Source organism: Amaranthus tricolor, chromosome 1, assembly GCF_026212465.1.
Source record: "Amaranthus tricolor cultivar Red isolate AtriRed21 chromosome 1, ASM2621246v1, whole genome shotgun sequence".
Taxonomy (NCBI): Eukaryota; Viridiplantae; Streptophyta; class Magnoliopsida; order Caryophyllales; family Amaranthaceae; genus Amaranthus; species Amaranthus tricolor.
Genome location: NC_080047.1, coordinates 8,347,507 through 8,363,397, shown reverse-complemented (window position 1 = coordinate 8,363,397; position 15,891 = coordinate 8,347,507). Strand labels below are relative to the sequence as shown.

Here is a 15,891-nt window from a genome sequence, read left to right as displayed (position 1 = left end):
GATTTTGAGCATGTTCAACATGTTCGATCGTACAGGACCCTGAAAGATTAGGGGCCTCAATATTAAATTAGATAGTATGTATTTAGTGTCTAAAGATTCAAAGTTATTAGAAAAATATCACAATTTTTGAAATCGCATAGAGCCTTCTAAAATTTTTTTTAATTTTTGCTCCGCCTCTAGAACTAATAATCAAGATCTTGAATTTAATTTTCACCTCACTCTTCTTCATCAACGTTGTAAAAATAATGTGTCTAGGAACATATGTGTTCATTCGGGTCATCGTGTTATTGATTTCAAATCAGGTGTCTAGAATCAGTTTAAAATCGAATTTTGTGTCCATATTAATTTTTACATAATTATAAATTTATTTTTATGATCGAATCATCAGTTTTAAACGGATATCTAGGACTAGAGTAAGAAGTATGTTTGGAACCTATGGGTGGACACGTGCAATTCATATTGAATGAATACTGAATACATATTGAATGAATACTCCTCATTTTCCCAAGTACTTTATAAATTGGGTTGAAATTCATCATTACAATCTTCAAAGCCTGTCATTGAAGCTTCTTGTCAATTTCACCCATGGCTATTTGATTTCTGTCTAACATTTCCGAGTCGACTCACTTACTCTCAAAACGCTAGCGCAACCGGCCATCGATTCATACGTCACTGGTTAGGCGATATTCATTCTCTGTTTTATTGCTTCTCTCCCACATTTTCTTGTTTCTTAGGTAAATTAATAATTCCTTGATTTTAGATCTAAATCCTTAAACCTAATTTCAGAATTCATATATTCGTCTTAACTATAAGTGAACACTTTTATATTGTTGACGTTGATCTAGTTTTAGATGTTTATTAGTCAATTATTTTGTTGAATTAGCGCCTATTTTTGATTAATTTGTTATTGCCTGTTACTGATCGTTTTGATTGTTTTGTGTTTAAAATATGTGATCAGTGAATTGAGATGGAGTAATAATCGATTGTTTAAAATTTCTGAATGTGGTGAATACTATTATAACATTAGTATTTTTAGTATTGAAGTTACTTGTTAGTGTATTAGTGATTTATGTTTAAGTTGCGGATAAAGGGTCAATTGGAAATAACCCCAGGGTAAGTTTTACATCGGCCCCTCGAATACCACCTAGGTGGAAGCTTAGATGAGAGCCATATAATGGCATTGCCGCATTGGGTATGGAATGTTAGTGTATTAGTGATTTGTTGAATGAGGGATAAAAGTGGAATTTTGGACTTTGGGTGATTGAGAGAATTTGGGATTGTATTGAAATTGTGCACTATTGATGAGTTGCTTTGTAGAGTGATACCTTATAATTTATAATGTTAGAGTTTCTCTCCTATATCATTACTTGTTATTGCCCAAGTGAGACAGCAGTCAAAACGAAAATATTTTTGTAACTCAAGAACTCAACCTGAATTTTTTTGCTGGAGTAGAACTTAATTCAAATCTCTGAAAAGGCTGAACGGAATAATAATGCTTAATTTCTTAAAGATTATTGTTATGTTCTTTAGATGAAGAATAACTTATCGAAGAATCCTTAGCAATGGATACTGTGGCTGAGGAACATCAAGAAGCCGAACAAAGTCATAAGAAAGAGAAAGAAACAAACAACATTATTAGTGAAGATGACAATGGAGAAGCTAAAAAAGAGAATGGGAATGTGAAGAAGAATGAAGAGCTGGATCCAGAGTTTTTTAGCTGCTTGCTTCAGCCAAGCACCACAGGAAATGATACTGATTATGTTGGAATTCGTCGCCTTCTTCTTCATCGCAAGGCTCAATCTGGTGTTCATGGAAGAATTGTACGGATTCTTATTTTTTTCTTCTTCAATTGAGTTCAACTAAATAGATATTGACTTGATTTTTGAAGGTTGAAAGATGATGACGTTTTGATATAAGTTGATCATTGAAGGGCTAGCATTTTGTTCTATATTTGAACATATGCATCTAGCTAAGAGTAATCTAGTGTTAACCTAATTTGTTCATGAATTTATAATTTGTGTGAAATGATCTGATATTCACTTGTCCTGATCCGAATTCCAAAGGGGTTAGTAACATAGGTAGGTTTGGATTACAAATAAGTTTCTTGTTCCATTGTTGAGGAATGTGTAAAATGGTGCTATTTGGTAAATATATGTTGCTTGCGACTAATTTGGTTTTGATTGATGCCAATATATTTTCATTAACATGGAGCATACTTTACGTGTAACTAAAGATGTTGTTTTTTTGTTGTTTGCTACGAAGAACTGGAGATGTAATGGTAAAGGTTATGTGGCATACCGTAACTTTATCAACAAACCACGGAATTGGGAGAGTCTTCTTTTGCAAAGCCGAACAAGTACTCCAAATCAGAGGTTGCTGAATTTCTGCATTTAGCTATTCTATTTATATCATTGCTAAGTGAGATTGTTCTTTTTACTTGCACAATTTTATAAAGAGGCTGCTTGTTCTCATGTTGAAACTCCAATGCTAATCATGTCAGTTTCTAGAAATTTGAATTACCCCTGTTTCTGTGTTCCCCAAACCGGCCCATATGGAATCAAGTTGCAAACTGAAAGAGTAAATTATGTACACCTGATTTACTATTGTTAAATTCGAATTCATGTTTCCACACGATTCTGACATCAGGTTCATTTACTGGTTGATGCATCAGTGGACGATGGATTGCATCTCCAGGTCCACTTGCCATTTTGTTTGAGGTGGACAGCTTGACCTCCAGCAGGGTATGCAAATGCTATCTCCCATCCCCCCCCCCCCCCCCCCTCTGTTTTTCTGCTTCTATTGATTCATGACGTTTTGAAATCATTAGACCTGAAAACAATTTTTTAACACTTCCTTTAGTATTAAGTGTATTTCGTTTGCCCCTAAGAGTTGTTACATTCAAATTATGCAACTTTATTAGGGGCCTGAGGGCAGTGGCAAAACTTGGATCATATTTAAGGGGGACAAAAATTGAACTTCCGACTTGGGTTCAACAATTAAGGGATAAAGATTTGAACCCATGATCTCCTAGTTATATAATCATTAACTTACCACTGCATCAAGTATCATCGTATCAAATCTAAGGTATCATTAAATAAGCTCATTGTAATGAAAAGGTTGAAGAATAACATTGATTTCAATTGAAGATGGGCTGTCATATTTTTCATTTGAATCCTTTATCTTTGCAACTCTATATAGGACAATAAACCACGATCTCTGACCCAAATATTGTGGGATTGGACTGGAAACTCGGCTTTTGTCAACCACTTTCACAAATTTCTATAAGCTGCATCACATTTGTTATTTCAGGATATACAAAGTAGCTGCCAAGCAAGAAATAGCTTTAGCTCCAGTACAAGTGACAATGATCATCGTTTTGACCGACAAAGGAAGAAAGCTGAACCTGCGTACTCATTCGTAGGAATGCATTGTATCTTTGATCACTGCAAAGTTGCTGGTGACTATCTTTCTTCTATTTACAGTAACTGTATTGATCACTGCAAAGTTGCAGGTGACTATAATGGTAATAGTAATTCGTGTTTATTGATCTTATTTACAGTTACTGTATTGAAGTTTGGGCACATGAGTTCTAATTTGCTTGCATATGGAGCAGCTGATGGATCTCTGACTGTGTGCTCTGTCTCAGACCCTCCTACAGTCACAAAGCAACTAATAGGGCATTCCAAAGATGTCACAGGTTAATTGTTCAAGGACCCATTCTCCAGTCTTTCACTGTTTTTGTACTTGAAATGAACCTCCCCCACCTTCTTTTTTGGTCACTTACATAAATTTTGACGAGCAGAGTGGTTGTTGTGAATACAATTGTAGTTACTAACTAGTTAAATTTTTGATATGAAATTTCATAATAAAATGACTACTATTTCTAGTTATCTACTTACAGTTGATGGAATCTGTTTGGATGGATTTTTGTGCTGACCTTAGAGAATCATATGATAAGGGTTGTGTTTTTTCTACAATGTTTCATCAAGTCTGAGCACTGAGTTAATGCTGCGTTTCACTGGAGCTTCCTATGAATGCTATTTATTGGGGGTCATGCTATTTGTAAACCTTACATAATATAATGAGCTAAGATGAATATTTTCTTTTGTCCAGATTTTGACTTCACATCTAACAACCAGTATATTGCTTCTGCATCGCTTGATAAAACTGTAAGAGTTTGGGATATATCTAGAGGTATCTGCATTCGGGTTATTTATGGAGTCTCCTCGCAGTGGTGTATATGTTTTCACCCCGTAAGTGATTTTTTCTATATGGAAGTATATGCTTATCTCTATTTAGAGAAACATTATCCCTTTGCATGTTATCTATGGACCATGAGTCTGAGTATGATTACTGAAGTGACGTGGTAATTATTTTGTTTGCCTTTTGAACTTTACAGAAATATGTGCTTTTTGGTGATTGGAAATGGTGATCTCATAGCATGGCTGCATATTTTTGTTTTAAATGTTTTGTTGTTGGCTATCTGCTTACTTTAGCCTACCCTAATTTTTTGGGATTAAAGCTCTGATATTGTTGTTGTTCACTTACTTCACATATTTCTTGATGCAGGTGAACAATAACTTCCTTTCAGTGGGGAATGCAAACAGAGAAATAAATGTGAGTTACGTGTAATGTTACCTTTGCCCCTAGAACAGCTGGCATAAATATCATTTTTTTTGCGTATACCTATTGGATATTGTTTCACTGTAAGCTACTTTAAGACATAGATAAAATGCTCTTCACCACTTTATGAATGTTCCTTTCTTTGCTGATAAGCTTCTGGCTCTCTTTTCTGTTGATATTAAATTTATTCTTATGATGCTGAAGGTCTACAATTTCAGTACTGGAAGATCTATTTATAAACAAATTCTTGATGACGAGGTCACGGCAATGGATCATGATCATACCGGCCAGCTTTTGTTTTGTGGTGATGCTCAGGTAGTTCTGCATACCGGCCAGCTATTCTTTGACTTCTTCATGAATATAATTTTGCTGAATGATGTTTGCAGGGATGTATATATACTGTAGCTATGAATTCTCATACCGGAGCTTTATCCCGTGTGCATCGAAATCGAAAGGGGAGCAAACATAAGTCTCCAGTCACAGTGGTTCGGTATCGAACTTTCTCTTTGCTGGCACGCGGTCCAGTTTTACTTACTTGCACTCAAGATGGTAGTTTGGCATTCTTCAGGTTTGAATCCAATTTTCAGAAAAACTGCGTAATCTTTTTGAGCTTTCGGAGACATTTGAACCTACAGTGATTATAACTTTTGTTATACAGCGTGGCTTTGGAGGCGAAAGGCTATTTGACACTTCGTTGCGCTCTCAATTTAGCCCCAAGAGTGCATAGGATTAGAGCTTCCTTCTGCCCTTTGTTATCCCTCGAGAAGGGAGAGTACATAGGTTCGTTTTTCCTCCTGCCTCCCTATTTCTGTTGATTGGTTTGGCATCTATATGTGGACAATATTTGTAGCCTCCTGTTACTAGTGCAAGTCCCAGGGGACTTCTAGAGTTCTAGTAACATCCATTTTATGACATGAGTGGTGTGGCCAGGCTGATGATCCTTCTTGATTACCCCTGTCAAACAAGATGGACTTTGCCGATGGAAAACAGCACAATCATCAATCTTGGATTGTTATTTGTTTATTGGTGTTTGGGTTCCAGCATTCAAATCACAGTACTTTTACCTCTTTCCTTAGGCCATCTATTACCCAGCAAGCCATATGCTATGTTTGGATAGAAGGGAGTGGAGGGAAATGGAAAGGAGAGAATTGGATGGGAGAATCCCTTTTTTTTTTACGTAAAAATTTCTTCCAACATTGGGAAAATTTGGAAGGAAAACACTTCAATTTTTCCTCCCTTTGCCTCTCCTTCCGTCCCCTTTCCTTCCTTAAATATTATCCAAACACTTTTAACCTTTTGTAATAGCTTTGTTCCTCTATTTACAATAATAAAAGATTAAAAGCTAAGGACCCTCTAAGTAGATGTTATCATGAGCATTGGATTCCTCCTTTACTCTCCAATCTTAAAAGACTTTTTATAACATGTAAATCAAAGACTTAAACTACTCTATGCGTACTTACTAAGACATCTACTACTCATCTTATATGACGCTTAAAACCGTGTAAGTTAAATGTTTTTACAACTCTTCTATAAACACCCACTTACATACATAAAAAACGATGACTAAGTGACTTAACTACAACTCTTGTATTACTAAGACATCTATTACTCATTGTAGCATTTATTTCCTTGTTTCTAGCCTTCATCACACTTGTAGCGATATGCATACTAAATACGCAATTGAAGGAGAAACCACTCTCATATTAAGGCTTGGACATGCATCATGGGAGTATTATTGATTTTCTTCTTTCTGTGTTCTATCCACTTCACTACAACTTTGATACGCATTGAAACCTTCTAACACCCTTCTTTAATAAATATGGAAAACTTTGTACTACCTTCCTTAGGTCTCTCACAAGCTATCCAAATAGAGGAAATAACTTAATAGTAGCGTCATCAAGTCCCATTATTCTTTTTGTAACAGTTGTAGTTGTGGACGGCCTATTAATGATTTCTTCTTTGATGATCAACAATCAAACAATTGCAAAGATGATAACCATAAAACATTGTAACCTCCTTTGGATGTGCATGAACCTGGACTCTCCCTAAAGTTTTTTTTTGGACCTGTTGTAGTTCATCATTTTATACTGTTTTAATGGCATTTTATATTGCACATGTAATTCTCTGTGCTTTGTTGTATGGTGTGGCACCTTGGGTACGAAATGAACACCCGTAGAATTATTCCTGCTCGGCCGGTTCCTACTTACCTTGAACTTCAGTGGGACTTAAATTTCTCCTTGATTTCTTCTAACTAGATGTTTTGAGTGGTCTAGCATCGAGACACCTTTTGCATGAACCCTTGTTGATCATGAGCTATCAACGTGTTCAAAATTGCATCAAGTCACTCTTTATTTAAATCCACTGATGCAGTTACTGGAAGTGAAGACTCCAACGTGTACTTCTATGACTTGACTCGTCCCACTCATGCATGCGTAAACCAACTGCAGGTACAATAAACATGTAATATGTTTATCACCAAAGGTCTGTCCATGTTTCCGTCGTTACTAACTCATCGAACCATCTACTATTACAGGGTCATGGTTCATCTGTAATAGGTATAACATGGAACCATGGAGAGAACTTGCTGGCGTCGTCTGATTCTGATGGTACTGTTATAGTATGGAAGAGGGAAAAGACAAGTTAGCACTCTATGGTGGCAATCTTAGCATCATTCAAGTAACGCCCTCCCTAATGTACATGTTTATAAGGTTTCACTCCTAACATTATATTTGATTCACGGGTTACCTGACTGGATTACTATAGGTTATAGTAGTCTCATGTCTTAACCCGAGTCAAGCAGGAACTTGAGTTGCTATACAAACTTTTTTTTCTTTAGTATATTTTTATTGTTTATTTTTTTATATATTTTAAATGCCTGTTTGAGTGCTTATGCAAATTGTGTAATGGTGTTTGTAGATCATACGCAAGGGAAATCTAACAATGTAGATGATGTAAACAAGATTGGGTCGTATGTATGGATTCAATCGTTGGATTGTTTTTTATTGACCTTTGGTAATAAACGAAATTTATTAGAAATGAAGCATAGAAGAACATGAATATATGTTTAATATTAAGTTATGTTATGTTTTTCTTAATTAAAAATAAGTTTGTATTAGATAGTATTTTGTTTGTGTTATGTTAATTTTCTATACTATTTTATTAATTTAATAATAAAAGGAAAAGAAAATAGAGGATGGTGGTGTGTATGGATTTGGCCCAAACAATCCAGCCCGACACCCCTCTTCCCACCCCTAGGCCGCCAATGCCACCCTCCCATCACCGGCTCCAGCACCCTGTCCCTTTTAGCCCTTACCATTGTTAACCACAATCATGTTCCAGCCATTGTTCTTACTTCCCCTCAACGACTCAACCACGCATGTTTCGAGAAACCCAAACTTTTTCAACATTAGAAACTCCATTTTCTTTCCTAATTTAATAATAACACCAAAAAAATCAAAGTTTATGCAAAATAACACTCGAATTAAGTAAAAGTTTCCCAAAAATTGATTGAATATGATTTGTTTGGCAAAATCAAAATCACTAATTATAATCTTAAAATAATTCTTTGTGATCTTAAAGTAACTAATTAAAGAAATAGACTATTTTATGGATCCGTCTCATACAAAACAAGCTGAACTAAAATTGGAAAATGATGAATTTGTTTGCAACTTTTTCTAAAGAGAAAGCAAGGGGTTGAGTTGGGTAAAATTATGTATTGATTCACTTCAATATTTAATCCTACCTCCTATTTATCTAAAATGGGATATTTTTTTTTGGGACACTATTCATCTATCACTTTTAAATGCGTTTTATTATTAATCTATAAGTTAAAACATAGTCATGTGGGATTTTTATTTGATTCGTTGTGATATAAAAATTGTTAATATCAACTTTTTATAATTTTCAATTATACATAACTCAATATATTAAGAATCGAATAAGTACATTAGATACAGTGTATAAAGTAAATAAGACATTTTAGATGAACAGGAGGCAGTAATAAAAAGCCTACTAGTGTCAAGTCCTTATTATTCATTTAATAAAAAGATAAAAGTTTATTCTTTTCCTTAATTGTATGATAGAGGCTAAAGAGATGGTGGTGGTGGTCAATATGGAGTATGGAGGTCGGAGGATGTACGCTAAGATGAAAAACTCTGAAAAAAAAAATCGATTGTAGTAAGTTATTTATTTCTCTAGTTTTTAATAGTTAGTTATATTTTTGTTTTTACATTATACAATGCATAATTTAATTTTATAAATTCTTGTGAGAAATATTCTCTTTGAAGATCATTTCTTATTGAGCAAGCCCATAAAAAAAATATATAGAAAAAGAGTAGACATTAAGTTTTAATAGAATGGGTCTAAGAAGCGTCTCTTAGAGTGACAGGCTCATAGGAGACCAGTTGTTTTGATTTTTATTATGTTTAATTTTATATTATAAAAAAAATCTAAAAAGTTAATATTAAAATATATATATTAAAACGAATAAAATGAGATTTCACTTGACTATTACTTACATTATATATAAAAAAAGTATATGCCAAATAAGATCAGTTAATAAACAATACAAGAACTGAGCAACTAACCAACTAGTAACTATTAAAACCCAGAGTAAGTATAACATGAGTACTATGAAATTAGATTTCCTACAAAATTTAGATTTTTAAATATTAATTCAAAGCATGGATTTTTAGTTTAAAGTGGAATTTGTAAAAGTAATTTTCCCAAAAGAAAAATATAAGAATGAAATATATTAGTACCAATAATAATTCTAGATGAAAATGGCTCCTTTTATTAGACAAGGTAAAGCAGGCAAGACAAGTTGATTGTAATTAGTATTTGTACAATTAATATCTGCCAATGGTTAGAAGTGCAAGTGACCACGTCACTTATTAGTTAGAAGTACATTACTCCTTTTATTTTGATAATAATTTTAATATTTTATTTAATTATTATTTGTATAATTTTTTCTCACATTTCAATATTTTTTTATTATTATTATTTGACACAAAACTAAAAAATTAGATATATCATATACTAAATTAAAACAATTAAATATTCAAAAATAAAAAAGAAAATGTAATGTAAAAATAGTAAGGACTAAGGACATATAAAAAATAAAAATAAATCAAATTAATTACAACCAACTAAAATAAATAAAATAAAATAAAAAGTGGTCCTTGTAGTATCAAGAAAAGGATACTTATTACACGGAGTATTAGTCCACAACAACTCCACAAGTTATCACATCACAATATCACATGTTACACCGATCTTATTATTTTATTTATCCACTAGTATTACTATATCCTAAATTTGTTATTTTTAATTCTTCAAATAAAATTTGCCTAATTTTTTTTCTATACTCATAGACTTTCTAATACTTATTCATACATTAAATTAAACTTTTCGTCTTATTTACACTGACAGGTATTTGAGTTAAGCTTCAAAAAAGGATTAACAAGCTATCCATATCAACAAAGTGGATTTTATTTCAAAAGAATTCCTTTGCACTCTTAGTTAAGCGTGCATTAAAGGAAACAATCTAAAATGAGCGACCTCTTAAAAAGTTTTCCCACAAAATCTTTTTATTTCATGCCAAATAGTCAAATACATATAGACTAAATTTGGTGAGATAAAAGGATAATTGAACTCTCTCTGCCCCTTTTAATTTGCACTTCTTTTCAATTAAGTTTGTTCCATTTATTTTAGGTCATTTTCTTTTTTGGCAATAACCTTACTTTCTTTTTTTTATATTTTATCCACAAACTTATTTTCTATCTCAATTTTAACCCCTTGTCTTTATCATCCACTTAAAAATTTCAATTTTCAAAATAAAATAGGTGTATTAGAGGGAGAGAGTAATGACTTAGCCCTTGTTATTGGTCAAGCCTAGACTATTAAACGGTGGAATTGCTTACTTCCAAATTCTTTTGTCAGGATCCTGTCATCCCCGTTTTAAAGATCATTTCATAAGTATCTGTATAATCTGAATACATAAAAAAAATCAAACAAAAAAATCAAACAAAAAAATCAAACAAAATCTGCCTCTAATTTTCTGTATTTAATTTTAAAGATCAAATTAACAAGCTAGAAAAATTAATTAATTAAAGGAAAAGGGAACGTGATAATCGATATATCATGGAAGAAGGATTGTTAATAAAGCAGCAGCAGGAGAATGAAGAAAATAGAAAAATGAAATGGGGAGAAATAGGAGAAGAAATAAAAAGAGTGAGTAAAATAGCAGGGCCAATGGTGGCTGTAATGATGGCACAATATATGTTACAGGTAGTGACTTTAATGATGGTTGGTCATCTTGGTAAATTATACCTTGCGAGTACTGCTCTTGCTGTTTCCATTGCTGCTGTCACTGGTTTCAGCCTCTTGGTATGCTTTTTTCTTTCTTAATTTTTCCATTATCCTCTCTTTTTTTTTTTTTTTTTTTTTTTTCCGTTCGGGATATTACTCGGGCTTCAGATTAGTTGTTTTAGATCAATTTTTTAGTGAATATTAAGCTTTTGAGTTTTTAGTTGAATTGATTTGTTGACGTAATATTTGAAATATTACAAAATATTAGGTTTGAAAATCTTTTATCTCTTAGGTTCGAGAAGTATGGCCAAGGCCATATCGGACGTTTTAGAGGTCATCAGCGAAAAATAAAAGTCATAATTAATTTGCAACTGTTTTACTAAAAATTTATAAAGTACTTTATTTGAGATAGAATAAATTTTTTATGCGTTTTCATAAATAATTTATTTAGGAGATAAAATTAATCACCAAAAATAAAAAATTCAATTAAAAATCAAAATTGAAAAAGTGAACTTGATTTTGAGCTAATTTCTAAAGTTTTTGACAATGGACAATATGTGGTGGAATAATATACTTCATGGAAAATCATTTCTTAGTCCTTTTTGCTATGACTGTATATAGGACTAAAAGTGAAATTATTCAACATTAGCTACTGTTGAGAGAAGGAAATTTAATCTCGGGTGCCTAGACCATAGCCGGGGTCAGTTGATTTAAATCAGGTTAATATTAAATTTTATAACATATAATGATATAATATAAAAAAGTAGTAATTGAATTGGTTTAGCACTTATATACTTATATAGAGGATGTTCGGTTCATCTTATACTATCATTTTATCGGCTTGTGGGTGGGTGGGGGAATGATGAATTTGGGATGTGACTTGTGAATGTCCAATAAAAAAGTTCACTTTTCTTGTTTTAGAATGGGTAAAGGAGGTGTTATTTTGGATACTACTAACTAAACAAATATTCCCCTATCTCTTTCTTCATAGGCAATTCTACTCCTGTTTGACATTAACGGCTTGTTTGATTATTGGTATTAAATGGTATTAATAGAATTAATTTGTAGTGTAATTTTTTGAAATGTATATGTCATTTTCATGGTAATGAAAAGTTTATCATAAAAAAATTATTCACAATTTTTCATTACCAACTCACCTAATACCACATTTATAAATAGTTATGTTTTGGAATGAATTTTGTGAAGACAAATGAGATGGTCATTAAACTTGTCAAGAGATAATTTACCAACAAAATTACACAAACTTTTCATTACTATTCCTATTGTTTAATACCGATTACTAAATAAATTGTAAAGATTTTCATTGCCTTATTTGGAAATCATAGATTAAGTCTTTTGAAATCATGCTTGGTATATCCTCTTACTTTTTCAATGTTGAAATATTCATATTACATTGATTGCACAAGGATGAACTTTGTAGTGAATGTAACCATCACATATTGTATTCTCTCCATTCATAAACGATTGCTCAATTTACGTTCAAAAACTCGATGACGAAAAAATCAAATGAGGCAACATTTTAGGGATAAGGAGTGCAATAAATATGGTGGTATCCGAGCCGAAGATGGTTCTTGGATATAATGTGCCTTACATGTGACAGGGAGTGTTGGAAATACCTCACATGTGAGGAAGATCACACATCACTTAAATAGCGGGTTGTGGACTTACATATAATGCTTAGTGGGTAATTCTCCTAATACCATATGGTTTCGGAAAAAGAATGAACCTCATCAAGTGTGTATGCAAGTCTAACGCTCATTACCCGTGGGTGTAGGCTTGAACCCATGTGTGCCCTGTGTGCGTCCACATCATGCTGATTATGTGACGAACTGTCACGGCCTAATACATCTGTCTAATCCCTAATATGTTTGCACTTGTTCCTTGTTCATAGCTCGGGATGGCAGGAGCATTGGAGACATTAAGCGGACAAGCCTATGGAGCAAGACAGTACAACAAAGTCGGAACACAAACATACACAGCCATTTTCTCCCTAGCCTTAATTAGCATCCCACTTAGCTTCATATGGATAAACATGGGTAAAATCCTTGTGTTCATAGGCCAAGATCCTTCCATTTCACATGAAGCAGGCAAATTCATGACCTATCTTGTCCCAACACTCTTCTCTTATGCCGTCTTTCAACCCCTCGTTCGATACTTTCAATCCCAAAGCTTGGTCATACCGATGTTCATAAGCTCCTGTGCTACGCTTTGCCTACATATACCCCTTTGCTGGGCTTTGGTTTACAAATCTGGCTTACAAAACCTTGGAGGTGCTATTGCAATGGGAATATCAAACTGGCTCAATGCCATTTTTCTTGCATTGTACATGAAATTCTCTTCGTCGTGTGCACCGACTCGTTCTCCACTTTCCATCGAGATCTTCGATGGAATAGGCCAGTTTTTCCGTTTTGCTATCCCATCTGCTGCAATGATTTGGTGGGTTTTGATTTAATCTTTACATCCCAATTTGATTAGCTAACTAAGTTGACGATTTGTCGATTTTAACTCTATGCTTGTAGTTTCGAGTGGTGGTCGTTTGAGCTGCTGGTTTTACTGTCAGGTTTTTTACCAAATCCAGAACTTGAGACTTCTGTTCTTTCTGTGTGGTATTGTTCTACTTCTACCAACCATTTATTACAAAAAAAACCTTGCAGATTGAAATTTTGGTTTTCGATCTAATACACTATATATACTTGTTCTCATTGCTAGCTTGACTACTACATCAACACTATTTGCTATACCTTATGGAATCTCTGCTGCAGCAAGGTATACTATTCTCCATACCCAATTTTTCTCATATAATTATCCGCGAGTTCAACTTCAAGCAATGTGTTTTTGTTGGGATGGTTTGTCCCGATTATTTTCTAGCATTCACAATAAGTCCAGGTCCAGCTCAACTTAACGATTTTCCTTTTCTGGGTCTAATACAGCACAAGAGTTGCCAATGAACTTGGGGCGGGAAATCCACAGGCAGCTCGTAAAGCATCCCGTGCAGTTATCCTAATGGGTGTTGCAAACGGGTTAGTTGTGAGCTCGATCCTGTTTGCAACTCGAAAAGTTTTCGGGTATTGTTTCAGCAGCGAGAAAGAAGTTATAGAATATGTCGGAAATATGGCAATTATTGTTAGTGGTAACGTTATATTCGATAGCACACAAGCAGTTATTTCAGGTACATATTCTATACTCCCAACATACACAAAGCTTACATTGACAGCTTTGAAGAATGCAGACTAAAACTAAAGCTGGATGTGATTGCAACATTCAGGGGTTGCGCGAGGGTGTGGATGGCAGCATATAGCCTCATTCGTGAATCTTGTTGCGTACTATATTGTGGGAATTCCAGTTGCTGCTGCATTAGGTTTTTGGATGCACCTCAGAGGAAGAGGGCTTTGGTTGGGAGTACTATGTGGTGCTATAACTCAGACAATCCTTTTGGCTATTATAACTAGTCGTACGAACTGGGAAGATGAGGTTAGTTTTGCTTATCGGGTGTTTGGCAAAATAGCGTGTTGATATGTTGAAAATTTTATCTTATTTGGGGTTCAAATAGATTGGTTAGCTACTAAACCATCGAATGCTAGTATTTGGTAAATTCTCCAGTATGAATCGGCTGATTTAGAACAAGCTAGCTACTCGGCTACTCCCATCAATGTGTTTCAAAATAAGCTGTCGAATTAGTTGATTTTGAATAAGTCACTATTAGCTCTCACCTATTACTAGTTTGCCAAAATATTTGATTTGATTTTTCAAATGGATATTTTTAAGTTTATGGTGCAAGTAATTAATTTGGTGAGTATTTTTGCAGTCAAGGAAAGCTAGAAAAGGATTAGAGCAAGAAAGCTTGAGAGTTAACAATGGACAATATCTTGATGAGCACAGACCGTTGATAAACTAGTCAGAGATCAAGGATAAACGGAAGAATATAATATCGGACACCAAGCATACTCGGCCAAGGAAAGTTATGCTGCTGGTGTTAAGTGAGTGGTTTTGTTGGTACAACTGCGTTTGGCAATAATGAAAGTTTTTTCTACAACCATTCTTGAAGTATTGGCATAGTTTCCATTTATAGAAACATTGTCATCTTTTATTCTATACATGATGCCATCCTTGATTTTATACTTGGGACATTTTATTTATCACTTATCTGTTTAAAGTTTTAGTGATAACCCATCATTCCTTAATGGTGAACTTTTTCAAGTCTTGTCTATTATTATTCGTCTACCAGATCAATTTCGAGTTGGGTGTAATGCGGTCTCCTAGTATTTCTTTTGAGGGAATCTGATGTATTTTCAATGGTTATGGAAGTCTTGATATGGTGTAGCACAGAATAGGAAAAGAATAGGAGAAGATTATTAATTTCTTTATTGAATTACACAATGCATGTACACAGCTATATATAAGCTAAACATAACAGAAATTTATCAGCAAATTAACCAACTTAACAACCTTTTTAAAACATCATAAAGACTAAAATACCCCTATACTACAACTGAATCTTGATATTATTACTTAAGATACTTATTCAGTGTTGTTGATATTTTTAAAAAAAAATAATTAATGGGTTTTTAAATTAATAGTATGATTTGTGATGCTTAAAAGTTATGTTTACGGTGTGGTCTTTCAAGAAAGCTGGCTATGATATACACATGTAATACAATGTGGTGAAGATAATTAAAACATTTGGACTTATTTTACCCCCAATCTAATCATAGCCTTATGACTTTCATGTGTTAGTTTTTAGAAGAAAAATCTGATTGAATGAATTGACAAGATGAATATATCTTGTGTTTATCTACTTGAGAGTTCAATACTCATGTGATGTGTATTTTATACTCTAACAAAGATATAAAAGATACTATTGTAACCTAAATTTGGATTTAATTAAGCCATTAAGAAGACTAGAAGAGAAGCCAAACCTTTACAATAAATTAAACAAAT

The 15,891-nt window shown here is 33.6% G+C and overlaps 2 protein-coding genes across 5 annotated transcripts; both read left to right on the top strand.

The window, feature by feature from the left end:
- Positions 1 to 488: 488 nt before the first annotated feature.
- Positions 489 to 8,121, top strand: LOC130821355 (uncharacterized). Of its 4 annotated transcripts, none has more exons than XR_009045356.1 (14): positions 489 to 675; positions 1,531 to 1,820; positions 2,263 to 2,372; positions 2,672 to 2,741; positions 3,310 to 3,457; positions 3,560 to 3,697; positions 4,114 to 4,253; positions 4,570 to 4,617; positions 4,828 to 4,938; positions 5,010 to 5,191; positions 5,282 to 5,403; positions 6,994 to 7,070; positions 7,157 to 7,331; positions 7,540 to 8,121. XR_009045356.1 is itself a non-coding variant. In XM_057687101.1 (14 exons), the coding sequence occupies exons 2-13, from the start codon at positions 1,563 to 1,565 to the stop codon at positions 7,265 to 7,267; spliced, it is 1,515 nt and encodes a 504-aa protein (XP_057543084.1). In that variant the 5' UTR covers positions 489 to 734; positions 1,531 to 1,562; the 3' UTR covers positions 7,268 to 7,299; positions 7,540 to 8,119. The 4 variants fall into 4 exon arrangements, 3 of the variants coding, with proteins under 3 accessions (XP_057543084.1, XP_057543067.1, XP_057543078.1); XM_057687101.1 differs by having other exon boundaries at positions 489 to 734; positions 7,157 to 7,299; positions 7,540 to 8,119; XM_057687084.1 differs by having other exon boundaries at positions 7,157 to 7,299; positions 7,540 to 8,117.
- A 2,380-nt stretch (positions 8,122 to 10,501) lies between these two features.
- Positions 10,502 to 15,322, top strand: LOC130823757 (protein DETOXIFICATION 12-like). Its single transcript, XM_057688504.1, has 7 exons — positions 10,502 to 11,010; positions 12,845 to 13,389; positions 13,473 to 13,559; positions 13,663 to 13,719; positions 13,884 to 14,122; positions 14,219 to 14,424; positions 14,759 to 15,322. Exons 1-7 carry the CDS (start codon positions 10,765 to 10,767, stop codon positions 14,846 to 14,848), a joined length of 1,470 nt encoding a protein of 489 aa, XP_057544487.1. The 5' UTR covers positions 10,502 to 10,764; the 3' UTR covers positions 14,849 to 15,322.
- Positions 15,323 to 15,891: the final 569 nt, after the last annotated feature.